Genomic DNA, 19,253 nt, shown 5'->3' on the forward strand with positions numbered 1-19,253 from the left:
CTGGACTAATTCCATGGTAGTTATCTCTACCTCATGACTCAAGTCTATGCAAAAGAACCCCAAAGATCCTTAGGGGGTAAATGCCAGGTGACAACTCTCCCTTCATATTCTTCTTTATCCACTAGTTTGAGGGCCCCTCTGGGTCCCTGGAAATATCTCTAGCAGCAGAAACTCTCCTAAGAGCATAATTCAATTTAGTCCCACTTTCTTCTATCTTCACCGCCAACTCTATCTTCTGATTGATATCTTTAGAGATATTGAACATTTCTATTCAAGGTGTAAGGATAGAAATCTTTCCACCAAGACCATCGGTTCTGGATACACGCTGGAAACAAACTCGGTACTAACGAGGCTTTCCAGGTCGGCCTGATCTGGCTCTGCTCAGAGAAGCACATGAAAGCGTCACGCATTGGCGGCGCGTAGGGTTTCTTTAGGAGGGGCTGCTGAGTAACCCTGCCACCATAGGGGCAGAAGCACAACAACACTGCGTCTCAGGACCAGCGCATCGGGTGAGAAGCCAGCGCCAGCAGCTCTGCACTGTCCCTGGAGGCCCACCCGCGCGCGCCCGACTTACGCCTGACAGAGCTTCACCAGATCCTGGTCCGTGGTGCTCGGCTGCAGCCCCCGGATGTAGAGGTTGGTCTTGCTCAGCTGGTCACTGGCCGCGCTCCCACCGCTGCTGCCTGGACTCGGAGGTGCCATCTGCTGAGTCAGGGACACAAATGGCTGCAGGGAGACACGGAGAGCCAGAGGTCAGAAAAGCCACACGCTCAGACGCTCAGGAGTGAAGACGGTCTCGGCCCCGCGGAAGAATGATTCCAAACCCGGACAGCAGTGACGTCACAGAAGAGTTTTTAAAAAGTGGAAGAAAAAAAAAACCTAAAGGAATTCTACTCTGAATAAGAAAATATTTAATTGCCTTTTCACGGAAAATGAGAGGTCAAAATACGTTTGCTAAAGGTCTAGAAAAAAGATACCTTGTGATAGAGAAGTGTTCTTATTATACAGATGCTGGAAATACAATTGACGTATGCCTCTTAAGTAAACTGTGTAACGAGACAAGATTAATAAAAATCTAAGTTCTATTCAAAAATGACAGAGAGGAGCTAGTATTTCCCTATTTCCGTCATTAAAAAACGTGCAAAGACACACCTGTATCCACTTGCAAACACACTGTTCATCCTCAGCTCCACACACAGCGAAGAAGAAACTCAATGTCGCATTCTGGAATGGCCCAGACTCACGACCTACTGCAGCTCCTGACACGCCCCTCTATTTCCTATCCCCGTCCCCACCTCTTTGCCAGCACTAACACTAGGATTTTCCATACAAAACGATCCACATGCTGGAGGAATATGAATTATCACTCCCCCGTGGTGGCAGGGACAGTCCACGAGTGCGGGGCGAGGCACGTGTATTTTCTAAGCAACTTTCAGACAAGAAGACAAACACAGGGCAAACAAACCTCAAAGTCATACATCCAGTGCTAGAAACGGCAGTACTTAAGAATGATGTTGAAATCGCCAGTGAATTAGTAGATAAGTAATAATACTTACAAATAAATAAATAAACAAATCTAAGTAACAATAATCAAATACTAGTGGTCAAGACCTCCCCCACTGTCACTACTATGGTAAGTGCACCGTCTGATTTAGAGGCAAGAAGATTATGACCTATATTCTAATCATGAGTGCTTCTGAATTCAGAAGAAGAAGATCACTGCTAGAGGTCACTCGCTAAGGCATGCCTTTCCTCTTAGCTGAGAAAGCCAAGCTGCTTCTTCTAAATATAAGACTCTAGGGAACTCCCTGGAGGTCTAGTGATTAGGGCTCAGCGCTTTCACTGCTGGGGCTGGGTCCAGTCTCGGTTGGGGAACTAAGATCCTGAAAGCTGACGGTGTGTAGCACCCTCACGCCCCGGCAATCACCCAGTGTGAGAGGCTAGGCCTGGGGATGACGATGGAGCCGGCAGGAACGGCGACAGCAGAAGCAACTCTAGCAGCATCGTATCCACGCACAAGCCCATGGGGTCATCATCTCAATCAGAGTTCATCTACCCCCTTTCCCAACGTGAGAGAATATTCCCAAGAGGAAGTATCAGTGATGCCAGGACTGTCCAGAGAAGAACACAAGGGTTATTGAGGAAAGAAAGAAATTGAAAACAAGTTACTGGTTTGCTACCACGGTTACAATCTTGGTTTTACCAGTAAGGTCTTAGCCATAATCTAAAAACATGACTTAGTCATTAATTTAAAAAAAAAGGCCAGAAAAATTCCTAGAAAAAAAATGTAGTTCAGAAGGAAACATTTTTTTTTTCTCTCTTGCTGTTCCCAAATAGCTTCTGAAACTGCTATGCAGGTTTGGCTCCAAAGAGAAAAAACAGAAAAATACTCTCTTTTCAAGAGAATTTACGAAATAAAGTTGAGCAAGCCTCTAGGTAAAGCTTATCTGGCTTCCCAAAAGAAACTGTTTGGAGAGAGAATACTAAGTAAACTAATGATCCATGTTTACCTATATATGTAAAAGAGAAAAGGGAAATACATACGAGAGCCCAGAGGACTGAGGTATTTTCACGGGGGTGGGAAGGGGAGGGCAGAATTGTCTTCCTTGTCTCAAATAGTCCTCTGAGGCCACTGGTCCTCTGTCAGGGCCTAAGCTAGAAAATGAAGGGCAAGATTTGAACTCTTTAAAGCAAGGACCCTCACATTTGGCCTAGGATCTTAAGACACCTGGGATTGTATTAAATTTGCCTTTAGAAATAAATGATGTAGCAAAGAAATATGTAAAGTTATTCCATAGAAGCAGGTAGGCATGAGCCATGTCATGAAGGAGATTTAGGTCTGGAAGTGACTGGGAAACATTACTAGGTTTATTATAAGCTGAGAAATGACATGATATCATATATGTAAGAAAGCTAACACTGGCTGCATTATCCCAGCTGGTTCAGAGGGGTAGGAGACCAAAGGTAGTGAGACTAATTAGGAGGTATTAGACATGAAGGGAGGTCAGGAGAAAAACAGAAGTTAAATTCAAAGTTGCAGGGCTGGGCCTGTGCGTGGGGCTGGACCCTGCGGGACACCCACGGCGGCAGGACAGCGCGGGCCCGGGCCCCCGCAGGAGCGCCTGACGCCTGGCTGCAGGTTCGCCAGGCCGAGGGCGATGTCCAGGCAGAGTGCGCGGTGGAGGTCCAGGGAGGATTAGGGACCTCGTGTGCTTTTTCAAGGGAGCTGGTAAAGAACTTCTTCCCCAAACGGTTAATACACTGTTAAACGTGAAATTAAGGGAAACAGAAAATGGCAAGCAGGTCTCTATACTGGATCTGCCTGGCGACATTCTTATCGCCCCTCAAGCCACCGCTGGCGGGAGAGTAAGAGGAAGGAGCACGCAGCGTCACTGTAACTCTGGAGAAGAAGAGGCGTGAGAACTTTGTTCCCTGTTTGTGAATCTCTGTAGAAAAGAATGAGCTGCTAACAGCACGTGTGCTGAAGCTGGGGCTGTGGTGGAACACGGCGCTTACGGCAACAGGCGGTCTTAAAGCCCGGCACCAGCTGGCCGAACACACACCTAATCGAGTTCTGAAAGTTTCCACAGTCGTGATGAGATCCCCGAGCCCCTTCTTCTGGAGTACACTAATCTGAAGCACTATTAGGTAAGAAAATCATGGGTCCATCCGTAACTGCAGCCTCCTAATCGGATGACCTTGCCAGTCACCTAAACTCTGGATCTCAGTCACCTTCCATCCCACTTTCCTCTACACTGATATTTAAAATTTTGAAAAATGCCTTCTCTTCACTTTATGGTCACTGATAAGAACATGGGAATGGTCCTAGAGAGCTGTATTTAAGCATTTTTCAATGAATCATTTTGGACAATCAAGAAAAATATATTTCTTATGCCCTCGAATGTATGTAGTATGTAATAAAAATAACTAATTGTTGTAAAACTAGGTAAAACCCAGCATAAACCAATTATAATTTTGTAAAACTTGTTTTAATATTTCAGACTTCCATATTTTGAATGAAAGAATATGCAATTTACTATTCCTTCTAATCCTATCTATGAAAATGTAATGCAGAAATATTATTGTACATTTTAATACTACTTTCCAAGGATATCCAAGTGCTATAATTATTTTAAGAATCTTTAGTTGATACAGGAACAGGGAATGGGGGACTAAAAGTTGTTTTTGTTTAATATTCTGGGTTAATATTCTGTTTCTCAGTTTTTTGCCAAGAGTGTATGTCACATTGTCTGTGTTTGGTTTTTAAAAGTTACTGTTTCATTAAATTAGCGTTCATAAATTTTTTAGGAAGTTCCTTTCTTGTTGATTTAGATTGCTATATAATAGGAATAAAAAGGGAAGCTCTCTACTGGAATTACTTGGAAAAAAAATTTTAACTTGCAGAATTTGAAGTGATATGCTTGATACATATATGTGAATGCTTTTAGAATAAATACTGGTTAATTTTATTCATTTAATAAACATTTAAATACCTTAGAAATACTACACAGGGAAGGCCTGAAAAGCGTAGTAGTTAAGTGTTGGAGAGCCTTAAAATTTGATTTCTTAGCTAAAACTGAACATAGCGCCTTAGAAATGTAGGCTTACAGAGTAGGTATTAATGCTTTTAGACAGTTCTAATATTGCACTAATTCCTGGGAAATGGAATAAATTCAGTTGTGATCCCTAAAGACGGGAGGCAATCTCAGGGCAAGGACATTATGGCTTTGGATCTTCCAGTGAAACTCAGATGCCTATGGGCAACAGGTTACCAAGGCAAAACAGAGAACACTGGCTGGGCTGCAAAGGGGAACTGACTGAATGCAAATGCCCGAGAAGAGCAAACTGAAGGCTGGATGGAGACCAGCATCTCTCAGGAAAAGGTGTGCGGGAGCACCAGCATGGGGAGGACTGCGCTGTTTCCCAGACAGACCACTCCCCTTGCAGAGTGACCAGCCACACGTGAGAGAAGGCAGAGAAGGCAGGACAAACGAGCGAGTGGATACAAAGTCCTCAACCCGGGGCTTGGCATGCAGCAAGCACAAACCGTCAGTTACAGCTATTCTTTTAAAAGTTGGAATCGTTTAAAGAAATGAAGTTGTTCTATAATTAAAGGATAAAATCCTTCCTTTCAGAATATAGATAACTCACCCAAATTGAGGTATCATCTGTCTTCAGAGACTTGATGCTTCCCCTAGCAGTTCTTAAGGATCCAGGAAAAGTTTGGAGAGACATTTTTATGGAAAGCGCATGAAGAGATACGAGGTTAGGAGGCAGACAGCGAGTGGGTCCTAACCATCTCGAGAACTACCTCTCTCTGACACCTCAACAGTTACTTATGTCTCGATTATAAAACAGCTCCTTCTGTTTTGTTCTTCATTTACTGTCTAAGGCTGAGACCTTTAAGATAAAATATTGAAGAGACTTGAATTTCTTAAAGATTGGTGGGGTGGTATTTAAAGGATGATTAGAGAACTATGTTGTAAAAATATCCTGTAAGAATCTCTGGGGCATGATAATCTGGGGAAGGGCTTATAGCATGGGGATAAAGAAATATATAACTCCTTCATCTTCATCCAGAAAAAGAAAAAGCAAACTCCCCTCTTCCTGTAGCAGGAACTTTATGTTTCCTGACTTGCTGAGTTACAGGAAACGAGGAGACAAGAGTGTGTTCTTCCTTCTGCTCTCTTGCAAGAGATCACAGTGGCAGCAGAGATTCACAGCCTACTTCCCAATCACTAAGTTTTCATCAGAACTTTAAAAGAATGACCCATTCAGATGAGTTACTTGCTAAGTAAAATATAATGCAAGTAAAACACTGTCTTTATTCTGAAAATAAGGTTCTCAGATCAACTGTTCACTTTGCCTGGTTTAAGAAAATTCACAAGCCCTGTATCCATTCATTTGCTGTCAAAGTCACCCCCATCCTGAGCCCTTAACTTTATTATCACCAGAGCCGGAGAAAGCTCCACCCCATGTCTAGTGCTCAGCTAAGTTCCTGGCACAGAATATAAGCATGGATATTTGCTAAAAGGAGTAAAACAAATTTAGGGGGTTTGCTAACTGTGTATCATCTTAATAAACCCCTAAGAAAGTCTCACAGATACATAATCCAGTGGCCTGACATTGAAATTCCTATTACAATATGGATATTGATGATCCACAAGACAAGCTTCTGGAGCCAGTGGTCTCTGGGACATATAACACATCTGATCATTTTTATCTAAAAGTACATTATTTCCTGAGTTCTCTCATGTTTCCTAATAAAGCTCACTTTCCCTGCAAAGTATCAGTCCTCCTAATATTCACTCATGAAGCCCTCTGCATTATTTGAATCATTCAATAAATATATGAATGACTATGTGTAAGCTCTGCTTGATGCAGTGGGGAATCATAGGTGAATAAGTGTATAAGTGAAATATTTCATAATAAATTTAAACACATACCCACTAGAAGCCACTGGGATTCCTTGGTGGCTCAGAGGGTAAAGGGTCTGCCTACAATGCAGGAGACCTGAGTTTGATCCCTGGGTCGGGAAGATCCCCTGGAGAAGAAAATGGCAACCCACTCCAGTATTCGTACCTGGAAAATCCCATGGACAGAGGCGCCTAGAAGGCTACAGTCCATAGGGTCACAAAGAGTAGGACGCGAGTGAGTGACTTCACTTTCACAAGTAGCCATTAAGTAATTCACAGACCAGAGCATACAACCTAGATAACTAGCAGAACAAAATGTGTGAGCTTTTTATGGGGATCCAAGCAAAATGGTATGAGAACAGGAAAGAAGAAACAATTCCTGAGGGAAAAGTTTCTCAAAGAAAATGTTTTGGGTTTTACTTTGAAAAACCAGTAGGTTGGTAAACTTTTAAAAGGGAGTCATAGGGAAAATCAAATCAAAATCATAATGAGATACAATTTCATATCCACTAGAATAGCTATAATAAAAAGATTATGGCTTTAATCCAAAGTAACTTTGATGGCTACAATAAAAAATAACAAGTGTTGGTGAGGCTGTGAAGAAACTGGAACCCTTGTACACTACTGGTGGGGATGCAAAATGATGCAGCTGCTCTGGAAGACAGTTTGGCAGTTTCTAAAATAATTAAACACAGAGTTATCACATGACTCATCAATTCCATTCCTATGTATGTACCCAAGAAAACCGAAAACATGTGTCCACACAAAACCTGTGCAAGAATTTAGTAGCAGCATCACCATAGCCCGAAGTGGACACAAATGTCTATCAACTGATAAATGGATGAATAAAATGTGGTACATCCACATATGAGCCTATCAGTCATTAAGAAGGAAAGAAATACAGATACATGCTATGATGTGAACCTTGAAAACATGCTAAGTGAAAGAAGGCAATCACAAAGTACCACCAATTATATGATTCCATTTATATGAAGTGTGTAGAACAGGCAAGTCTTTGGAAACAGAAAGTAGATGAGTGACTACCTGTGGCTAGGAGAGGGGGATCATGAAAGAACTGGGAAGTGATGGTGGTGTGAGTGAGGTTTCCTTGGGGGGTTGGTACCAAAAATGCCCTAAAAGTATGGTAATGGATGCATGATTCTGCAAATATGCAAAAAACACTGAATTGTACCATTTAAATGGGTGAATTGTACACCGTGGGAATTATGTCTCAATAAAGCTGTTATAAAAATTTCATAGAGGGACTTCCCCAGTGGTCCAGTGGTTAAGAATCTGCCTCTCAATGCAGGGGACATGAGTTCGATCCCCTGTCTGGTGAGATCCCACGTGCCTCGAAGCAGCTAAGCCCGTGCACTTGAGCCTGCCCTCTAGAGTCTGGGAGCCACCACTGCTGGAAGCCCGAGCTCCACGCGAGAAGCCACTGCAATGAGAAGCCCGCGCCCCGCAACTGGAGAGTGGCCCCTGCTCACCACAACCAGAGAAAGCCCAGGCACAGCAACGAAGTTCCAGCACAGTCAAATAAAGAAGTGAACAATTAAAAAAAAAATTTCATAGAGATGGGCGGAGAGGAGAGGACATTCCAACCACTGCAAACGCCCTACGGGCTAGCGTGACCTAGCACAGGATTCAGCCTAAGCTGGCATCACCCTACCTCACTTACATGTAGAGAAGTCTTAAAGTTAACATACTTTATTGAAATTCAAGTAGAAATATGAATTAGACTCTATACCGTATCAGAACAAAAAAGTGTTTTCAATAATCCTTCCTTCTGGAAAAAAAGAAAACCGCAATGTTAAAAACAAAACAAGGGGCTTCCCTGGAGGCTCAGCCGTGAAGGAGCCGCTTGACCACGCAGGAGACACAGGCCCGACCCCTCATCCAGGAGGACCCCAGAGGCCGAGAGGCAGCTCAGACTGTGCACCACAACCACGGAGCCTGTGCTCCCGAGCCGGGGAGCCACGACCACTGAGGCCACGAGCTGCAACGATGAAGCCCACTGGCCCCAGAGACCGTGCCTGCGCTCCGCTACGAGAGGCCGAACGGTGAGAAGCCCATGCACAACAGCAGAGCCCCTGCTCACCGCATCGAGGGGAAGCCCTTGCAGCAACGAAGAACCAGCACAGCCAGAAATTAATAAATAAAATTATCAAAAAACAGTAACAACAGAAAGGATGCTCTGCAACATGCGGAGCCTAAGCCAGAGAACCCACAGCCCCGATGCGCCCAACATACCTGGTCTCAAAGCCTGACTCAGCACGTCCACCACTTCCTCTCAGCTCAAGTAACCCTGACACCACCTCCAGCTCATCTCCTCCCCACTTCTCTTTCATGGCTCCAGTGATCTGTTTTCCACATTCCTTTAATGCCAGGGGGAGTTACTCACATTCACACCAGGTGATACTTAAAAACGAGGTCTTAGATATAAAATCGACATTTTTAAACCCTAAGTCAAAATAACTAAAGAATCCTCAGTTAATAAAACAATCAAACTTGTTGCCCAGGGATCCACCCATTCGCCCTTCCAGATCTGCTCGCCACTCCTGTCCACCTTGCTTTGTGGCTTGGAAGCTGACCATAAAGAGTGTGTGAACAGGCTCCCTTGGCCTCTGGGGTCCAGTTGGGTTTGGTGAACCAGACACACACCAGCAGGATATCAGAGGGCAGGAGAGGAACAAGATCAGAGTATTTCTTTTCCTGGCTCCTTCCCCTGCCAGAACGCCATGATCTGACTGCACACTGCTACAGGGCCCAAGGTTCTCTCCAAACAGCGACTCTTAGATTCTGGCAATCCCCCTCAGCTCTTCCCCCTTTAGACCTAGAGCAACGCAGGCTCTGTAACTGCTGGCCACAGCGTGCTCTGCTCGCTCCCACTGGTTTCCCCGAGTCTCTCTGTAAATAGTCCCTTCACTACATCTTTCTCAAATTCTCTGCTCGGGTATGCCTCTGTTTCCTTTTGGGGCCCTGAATGACGACCAAACCATTCTACCCTGAAGACTCAGGTGCACGGGATACGCACCAGAAACTCCTGAGAAACTCTGCTTTCCTCGAGACTGCATCCCCTAGGCACAGTGTGATGCAGAGTTCTGGGCCGTATCTTTTTGTCTAACAATTAAACAGTATCTTAAGACCTATAACATTTATGGTTTCATTTGATCTTCCCAATGACTCTGTGAAGTCGAGCAGGAAATATGTTATTAGTTTCCTTCTAAAACTTAGAAACTGAGTCTTAATTTTATTTCAACATTCCCGCTGGTATGTCACTCCACTTTTTATTAAGCAGAACCAAGTAAGGGAAACCCTAAGACGGACAGTATCCACACTGGTGCAGAGAGCTGAGTAAAACGGTTCTTTACATGACCCTACCTCCTTTCGTCTCCCTTCTGGGAAGAGGGCAGTTCTAAGTTCCCTGGGGATAGGTGATGTCAAGTCCAAAGCAGAACACTTAGGAAACAAAGGCATTTGAACCAGGAACCAAATAAGTTAAGAGTAAAACCTACGTAAGACTGGTGCTTACGCAGACTGAGCAGAGCAAGAGCCCTCGGCTGGAATCTGCGGGCAGCTCTGCGGGGGGCACGGCCCTTTCAGGCAGCAGAGGCCCAGGCCTGCGTCCCGGGGAATGACCGACTCTGCCGTCCGCGTGTGGGTGCACGTCGGTGTGACAGCATCTCATATGTACCAGGAAGCACAGACAAAGTTTAATTTTCAGGACAGGAAAACGGGCTTTGAAGGTTAAGCAGCCTAAGTCTGAACACGACAACCAACTGCTTGGGCAGAACGTGGGTGGGACACGGCTGAGTCCCCACGAGCCTGACTCAGCATGACAAACCCCCCACCACCCAGCCTCGCTGCCGGGTCAGCCGTGGTCGGGGGGACAGGGCCGGAGAAGGGACTGCCGGGCGGAAAAGGGTGACAGAGCCTGCAGAGCGCTGTGTGAGCCTCCCTCCACGCAACGGCCGCCGGAGACAGAAGAGATGAAGGAAAAGATAACGTCTGCCTAGAGCTTGTTTTGTCCTACCTTGTCTTTTACCCTGTTTTCATCATTTGACACAATTTCATTTTGGTCAGACGTGCAGAGATGACAAACCCTCAGTTACGGAATGCCAGCACCCTCTTCTTCACCCTTACACTACCCACAGAAAGAATACTTCGATCGGTAGATTAGGGGTCTGGGTTCACCAAGGCCGAAAATCTCAAAGTCGTCAAAATATTCTGTTCCTGTGGTCATTAGAGAAATATTTTTGTTTCACCAAATAATAAATACTGGCAACACTACACATTTGAAGGAAGTAGCCTAGCCCAAGAATATGAAAGGTATATGTGCCTAGTCTATCTTCAGATCAAAAAAAAATGTATATAGGCAACCACCTAGCCTCACATTAACTATATCAAGTTCAATCTTTATTCTAGGCTTAGTTTTACAAATCACAAACGACTTTGGAAATAATTTTTCAAAGTTTAATATAATATACATAGAAATATCTCTAGAAAGAGACACAAGAAGCAGTTAATAATGATGGCTACTAGAAAGACAAACCAGGTATATGGAGGATGGATTGAAGACAGACTTTTTCTTTGTTTCCTTTATACGCGTTTGAACCTTTTATATTTTATACTAAGTCCATACATCTATTATCTATTTAAAACAAACAAAAGTCTCTTAAAGTCTGACATACTTTTTTTTTTAACTAGGATAGAATGTTAAAACACTTGAGTCCATACAGTCTGAGTCCTGGACCCACGCTCTCATAGTTCCTAACATACCTTGAATCTCAAAAAAGACAGTGATCTGAATAGAATTAGTCCTTAGGAAAGTGTTAACCTAGTTTATCCAACTCATGGTTTAAACCACAACTGGGAATGGGGCAGAAGTTGGAGATAAGGGATTGGTTGCCAAAGTAACAACTGAAAACCAAAAGCCAATTATAAACAAAGGGATGAGGTCTCCAAAAGAGGGAGAGAAAGTTCTCTAAGTTCTATCTAGTCCCTGGATAGTAATGTCGAGGTTCTGTAAGAATTTTTGCAAGATCTAGTACCTATACCCACATAAAGACATTATTTACAGAATAGCCACAGTATGCTTAATCCACAGACAATATAGAAAAAGGGAAAATTCCTATTCTTTTAGGCTGATTTACTAAAACAAAACAGGTGTTTTCCTCTCTCCTTACTACAAAACAGTTTTGATAGCACTTACAGAGCAGAATCTCAGGCTCCTGCTTACTTTTGGTATCCTTTAGAGGGGAAACTGAAAGACAATTTAGAATGAGGATAACAGCCTTATAGTTTAGAGGCAACCCTCTACTGCCCCCCCTTCTTCCCTCCATCCTCTCTCTTACTCCTCTGCATTCTTCTTCCATTTTTCCCCTTCCTCTCTATCTTTGCTTAGGCTTACTCCTGACAGTGGCTTTCAGCGGTGTCCTTAATTGACAACTAGCCGGTTGTTAACACAATACCAGCATTCCTCTTCTTCACCCTTCACTACCCACGGTCCCACCACCAGGCACATACCCCGAGGAAGCCAACACTGAAAAAGACACAAGTACCCCAATGCTCACTGCACTATTTACAGTAGCCAGGACATGGAAGCAGCCTGGATGTCCATCCACAGATGAATGGGTAAAGAAGCTGCTGTGGATACATGCAATGGAATATTACTCGGCCATAAAAAGGAATGCATGTGAGTCAGTTCTGGTGAGGTGGATGAACCTGGACCCTATTACACAGAGGGAAGTACACCAGAAAGGAAAAAGAAATATCATATACTAACACACACGCGCGGGATCTAGAAAGACGGTGCTGATGACACTGTTTGCAGGGGAGCAGTGGAGACACGCAGAACAGACTCACGGACGTGAGGGGGAGGGAGGAGGGAGAGCGGAGAGAGCACCGTGGAGACAGACATCACCGCAGGTAAAACAGACAGCCAGGAGAGTTTGCTGTATGACTCGGGGAACTCGGTAACACCGAGAGGGGCGGTGTGGGGAGCGAGGAGGGAGGGAGAGTCAGGAAAGGGGACACGTGTGCACCTGTGGCTGACTCATGCTGATGTTCGGCAGAAACCAACACCACACCGTAAAGCAACTGTCCTTCGATTCAAAATAAATAAAATTTTTAAAACATCATCAAAAAATCTACCAGATTAGGGATTTCCCTGGTGGTCCAGTGATTCAGAATCTGCCTTGCAATGCTGGGGACACGGTTCGATCCCTGGTTGGGGAACTCATATTTCGCATGCCGCAGGACAGCTAAGCCTTTGAACCTAAAGACGGTGCTTTGCAACAAGAGACGCGACCGTAAGGAGAAGCCTGCATGCGACAACAAAGCAGCTTCTGCTCCTCACAACTCGAGAAAGCCTGTGCGCAACAACGAGGGCCCAACAGAGACAGAGTGTTTAAAAATCTCCTAGACTTGAGCACTGGCCTGGTGCGTGAAAATGGAACTGGACTGAGGAATCTGACCATCACCCTCACTGGGGGAATCCCTTAGTGCCCACTGCACTGCCCCCTTCCCTGTGGAGAGGCAGACGTCAGCACGCCGTCCCTGGGGGCAGGCAGCTCTACTCGGGGGCACAGCTGCCTGCCGGGAGCACCACTCAGCTTCGCTACCTGACACCCTGGTGAGCTTTCACAGGGGCTGCCTCACAGGGGAAGACCATAGCTTTCTGTTTGGTTTGGTTTTGATCACGGCTTGCACCTACATGGAAAAGTCTGCCTAATTCTGGCAGTGTTAGAAAATCCAGTGGCCCACAGAGAGGACGCACCGTCATGAACGTCGATTTTATCAGTAATAAAGGTGTTGGTTTTATTTCCATTTGTCAAACGTTTTTCTTATTTCTCAACTGGAGTGGAGAAGGAGGATGCTTCAAACCGAAACCCTCAAACCCTACCAGTCTTTAAGGGTTAGGCAAGTATTTGATGGCTGAAGTGGAGGCCAGGGTAAAATGTTAGCACGCCTAGCCATACCAGTCTACAAATTCTGTAAATGTAAAATAATGGTTTAGTATTAACTAAATTTGGGACAACAAAGAAAATAATTTTCATTTGTAATGTAAGATCTTTATGTTACAAATAAGAAAAAAATAAGATTCAGTTTTGATATAAGCACTCAATTATTTCACTATTCAATTAGCAATTGAGTAGGGAATGAATCAATGTTCACTAAATGTTTTTTCAAAAAGTGTATTTGTTTATAGAGCCCATTAACTAGCAGAAAGTAGTTAAAACACAGGCTCAAAAATTAAAAGACTGAGGCTTAATTCTACTATTGCCATGTGTGAGCTGTGTGAATTTGGTTAAGTTGCTTAACCTTACCTGCAGAATGCAGACAGTAACAGCAACTGTGTAATATGATTAATGTGAGGATCAAAATACATACATATAAAGTGGGCAATGCCAAAGAATGTTCAAACTACTGCACAATTGCACTCATTTCACATGCTAGCAAGGTCATGTTCAAAATCCTTCAAGCTAGGTTTCAACGGTATGTGAACCAAGAACTTCCAGATGTACAAGCTGGACGCAGAAAAGGCAGAGGAACCAGAGATCAAATTGCCAACATCTGTTGGATCTTAAAGAAAGCAAGGGAATTCCAGAAAAACATCTACTTCTGCTTCATTGACTATGCTAAAGCCTTTGACTATGTGGATCACAACAAACTGTGGAAAATTCTTAAAGAGAAGGGAATATCAGACCACCTTATCTGCCTCCTGAGAAAACTGTATGCAGGTCAAGAGGCAATACTTAGAACTCCACAACAGATTGGCTCAAAACTGGGAAGAGTACGTCAAGGCTGTATGTTGTCACCCTGCTTATTCAAGTTACATGCAGAGTACATCATGCGAAATGCCAGGCTGGATAAAGCCAAGCTGGAATCAAGATTACAGGGATAAATATAAATAATCTCAGACATTGATATGAAGTGACACCTCAGATGACACCATTCTAATGGCAGAAAGCAAAGAGGGAACTAAAGAGCCTCTTGATGAAAGTGAAAGAGGACAGTGGAAAAAGCTGGCTTAAAACTCAACATTCAAAAAACTAAGATCATGGCATCTGGTCCCATCACTTCATGGCATCTATAATAGATGGAGAAAAAATGGAAACAGTGACAGACTTCATTTTCTTGGGCTCCAAAATCACTGCAGATGGGGATTGCAGCCATGAAATTAAAAGGTGCTTGCTCCTTGGAAGAAATGCTGTGACAAACCTAGACAGTCTATTAAAAAGCAGAGACATCACTTTGCCAACAAAGGTCCATTTAGTCAAAGCTATGATTTTCCCAGTAGTCATGTATGGATATGAGAGTTGGACTGTAAATAAGGCTGAGTGCCAAAAAACTGATGCTTTCGAACTGTGGTGTTGGAAAAGACTCTTAAGAGTCCCTTGGACTGCAAGGAGATCAAACCAGTCAATCCTATAGGAAATCGACCCGGAATATTCATTAGAAGGACTGATGGTGAAGCTGACACTCCAATACTTTGGCCACCTGATGCGACGAGCTGACTCATTAGAAAAGATCCTGATGCTGGGAAAGATTGAAGGCAGGAGGAGAAGGGGACGGCAGAGAACGAGATGGTTGGATGGCATCACCATGAGTTTGAGCAAGCTCTGGGAGATGCTGAAGGACAGGGAAGCCTGGCGTGCTGCAGTCCATGGGGTCGCAAAGAGCCACAACTGAGAGACTGAACAACAGAAGCTCTTATAGTGCTTGAAATATGAAAGGAGCTCACATTCATGCGTTCAATGAATACTTAATGCCCATGTTAGAATACCAGGCACTATGTCAGGTACCAAGAACAAAACGCTGACTTAAAGATGGTCTAGAGACAAAGATGTAAGATGGTCTTGGTCCTAAGGGAATTCAGCATTTAGCAGAGATACAGCCATTAATCAAATAATCACAAAGTAACTGTATAATTACCGAGTGTGATAAATGGGCTAGGGAAGAAAAAAAAGACCAGAAGGCTGTGACCTACTTTAGTTATTATAGCTGGAAAGGTGACATTTAAGTGAGACTTTATGGATAAGCAGAAACCAGTCATTCAGAGAATGAAATAAAAGATCATTCCAGAAAGAGAAATGCACAAAAGTGAGATTTTCAACTGAATCCGAAAGAAACAGAAGGCCAGTGACACTCGGGTAGAGAAGGACAAAGGTGCAGGTACAAACTCTCAGGCTGTCTTTAAGGGTTTGGCTTTTGTTCAACCCTGTAGACAGTGAATAATTTTATGTAAGAGAGAAGTTATAAGATCTGATGGAGCTTTTCAAAATACTACTCTGGCTACTACGGGAAGAATAAACAAGAGTTAAGACAGGAGTTGAAGTGGCAAGCTCAATTAGGAGGTCACTGTAATAGTCCAGACCAGAGACAATACAGCCTATGATTGGAGAGACGGCTATAAAGACGAACAGAAATGCAAACCTTTGAGACTTAGTTTACAGGTAGAATCTAAGGTTTTACTTATATAATAAAGTAGATGTGGGAAAGTATAGTGTCTAGCTTGAGTAACTGGATGGATGGGTATCATTCACTACTACTGTAGAGATGGGGGGGCAGAGCCAACTTGAGGACTACAAAGCAATCATTATATTTTGAATACATTAATTTTAGTAACTTCTGAGACTTCTAGGAAAAAATACCAATTAAGAAGCTGGATACACAGAGAAGTCTGGTCTAGTAATTATCAGTAAACGTATTAGCATGGTAATAAGTGAAATTTAGAAAGAAGGTATATTTAGAGAGAGGGCAAGAAAGCCTAAAGAACTAAACATACTCAGAAGCTGAGTAGGGTGATTGACAAGAAGGTCAGAAGAGGAGGAGGACAGGGCAAGACCCAAGAAGGTGGTGTTATCAGAAGCAACAAAAGACAGCGATTCAAGAAACGGGGAATGGCCAACTCTGGCAAGATAAGAGGTTATGCAAGATAAAAGACAACCAACAAACCACTTAAAAGTACCACGGACCAGACCAGGCAGAAGAAAGAATCAGTGAGCCTGAAGAGAGATCATTTGAGATTATCCAGCCAGAAGGAAACAAAACGAAGCCAGAACGAAGAGGAATGAAGAAAGCCTACGGGACGTACAGGGCACATTAACAGAAACGATCCACATGCCACGAGTCACGGAAGAAGAGAGGGAGAAAGGGGTAGAAAGCTGATTCAAAAAATAATGGCTGAGAATTTCTCAAATGTGGGGAGAGATGTGGACATCCAGGTTCATTAAGCTAAGAGCTCACTTCAAAACGTCAATCCAAAATGACCTTCTCCAAGATGTATTACAGCAAAACCATCCCACATGCCACAGGGCAACTGGGCCCACGCGCCGTAAGCGCTGAGACCCGCAGGGCCTAGAGCCCACGCTCTGCAACGAGAAGCCACTGCAGTGAAAGGCCTCGCGCCACAGCCGGGGGAACCAACCTCCACGCGCAGCAACGACGGCCCACTGCAGTCAGAAGAATAAATACAGGAACAAAAAACTTTTTTTTTAAAGTCAGAAAAAAAAATGTCTCTCATACAGGAGAGTCTCCATAAGGCTACGAGTTGATTTCTCATCAGAGATATTGCAGGCCAAGAGTGAATGGGACGATATATTCAAAATGCTGAAAGAAAAAAAAATGCAAAACAAGAAATACTTTACGCAACAAAGTTGTCCTTCAGAGGTGAAGGTGAAATAAAGACTTTCCCTAACAAAAGTTGAGAGTTCACCACCACTTAACCTGCCTTAATAAGAAATGCTGAAAAGAATTCTTCAATCTGCAAAGAAAGGATATTAACTAATAACCTGAAAATACACAACACATTGATAAAGGTTAACATAGATTCAGAATACTCTACTATCATAATATTAACCACTAAACTCAAGTATGAAAGTTAAAGGACAAAAGTATTACAATACCTACAGCTACAATAATTTTTTAACGGATACACAATATAAAAGGATGCAAACTGTGACATGAAAAACACAAAATGGGGGGGAGGTGAAAGGGCAGGTTTTGTACGCAATCAAAGCGGGGTTGTCATCAGCTTAAAAATAGACTGTCACACCTGTAACATGTTTCAGGTGAGCCTGACGGTAACAAGACAAAAACCTATAATAGATACACATGAGACAAAGAGAAGGGAATCAAAGTACACCATATCAGAAATCATCAATTTCAAAATAAGACAGTAAGAGACGAGAGGAAGGAAGGAACTACGGGATAGCCAGAAAACAATCAACAAGATGGCAACAGTGAGTCCTTGGTGTGTGTGAGCCGCTCAGTCGTGGCCAACTGTTTGCAACCTCATGGACTGTAGCCCAGCAGGCTGCTCTATCCATGGGATTTCCCAGGTGAGTATACTGGAGTGGGTTGCCTAAGTCCTTACTGAGTTATAATCACTTTAAATGTAAATAGATTAAATTCTCTAGTCAAAAGGCAAGAGTGAAGAGTGGCTGAATGGGTTAAAAAAAAAAGCCTGATACAAAGACTCTGCTACAGGGACACACATAAGAACAAAATGAACAAAATGAAGGGCTGGGAAGACATCCCATACAAACGGAACCAAAATAAAGCAAGGGTAACTACACTTACATCAGGGGAAAAGTCAAAAAATGTAACAGGAGACAAAGAAAGTCATTTTATGATTATAAGAGGGTCAGTTCATCAGGAGGATTCACAGCACGGAAGGGTTCATGCTGAAGCTGAAGCTCCAACACTTTGGCCACCTGATGCAAAGAACCGACTCACTGGAAAAGATCCTGATGTTGGGAAAGACTGAAGACAGGAGAAGAAGGGAAGGACAGAGGATGAGATGGTTGCATGGCATCACTGACTCGATGGACATTAGTTTGAGCAAGCTCTGGGAACTGGTGATGGAGGGAAGCCTGGCGTTCTACAGTCCATGGAGTCGCAAAGAGTCAGACACGACTGAGCAACTGGACTAAACCGAAAATATTAAGAGGACCTCAACACCAGAGCACCTAAAATACTAAGCAAATGTTAACACATCTGAGGGGAGCAACAGATAGTACAATAATAGCAGAGGATTTCAATATCCCACTTTCAATAATGAACAGATCACCCAGACAGAAAATCAATATAGAACAATAGACTTGAACTATACTTTAGATCAAATAACCTAACCTAATAGTCTTCCATCTAAAAATAATAGATCACATCTTTTCAAGTGCACCTGGAACATTCTCCAGGATAGAGCATATGAGGTCACAAAAAGTCTCAGTAAATTTAAAAATATCATAACTATACCAAGTATCTTTTCTGACCAATACGGTATAAACTAGAAATAAATAACAGAAGGAAAACTGGAAAATTCACAAATGTGTGGAAATTAAACACACCCCTGAACAACCAATGGGTCAGAGATAAAGTAAAAAAAAAAATCTTGAAACAAAAATAGAAACACAACATACAAAAACTCATGGGATGCAGCAAAAATAGAGCACAGAGGGAAGTTAATGCACTTGTTAAGAAGAAAAAAAAAATGTCAAACTACCTTAAGAAAAAGAAGGACATATTAAGCCCAAAGTTAGAAGAAAGAGGGAGATAACAAAGATCAGAGCAAAAATAAATAAAATCAGGAATGGAAAGACAATGGGAAACTAAGCATTAGTTTTTTAAAAAAGATAAAATTGACAAGCCTTTAGCTAGACTTACAAAGGAAAAAAAGACTCAAAGAAATAAAAACGAAAGAGGAGATATCACAAAAACACAGAGGATCATAAGATACTACTATGAACAATCATATACCATCAAATTGGACAACCTAGAAGCAATGAATAAATTCCTAGAAATGCATGCTCTACCAAGTTTTAGTAATAA

General features: G+C 43.0%; 1 protein-coding gene across 4 annotated transcripts in view; it reads right to left on the minus strand.

Moving 5' to 3' along the window:
• RBMS2 (RNA binding motif single stranded interacting protein 2) overlaps positions 1 to 19,253 on the minus strand; it is a 57,704-nt gene that overhangs the window by 24,458 nt on the left and 13,993 nt on the right. For all 4 annotated transcript variants that reach the window (XM_061132056.1, XM_061132061.1, XM_061132048.1 and 1 more), the window contains one exon: positions 575 to 726. In XM_061132056.1, the coding sequence (XP_060988039.1) occupies positions 575 to 726 (152 nt within the window). The remainder of the gene's footprint in view (positions 1 to 574; positions 727 to 19,253) is intronic.

The sequence above is a fragment of the Dama dama genome, chromosome 3 (genome assembly GCF_033118175.1).
Source record: "Dama dama isolate Ldn47 chromosome 3, ASM3311817v1, whole genome shotgun sequence".
NCBI lineage: Eukaryota > Metazoa > Chordata > Mammalia > Artiodactyla > Cervidae > Dama > Dama dama.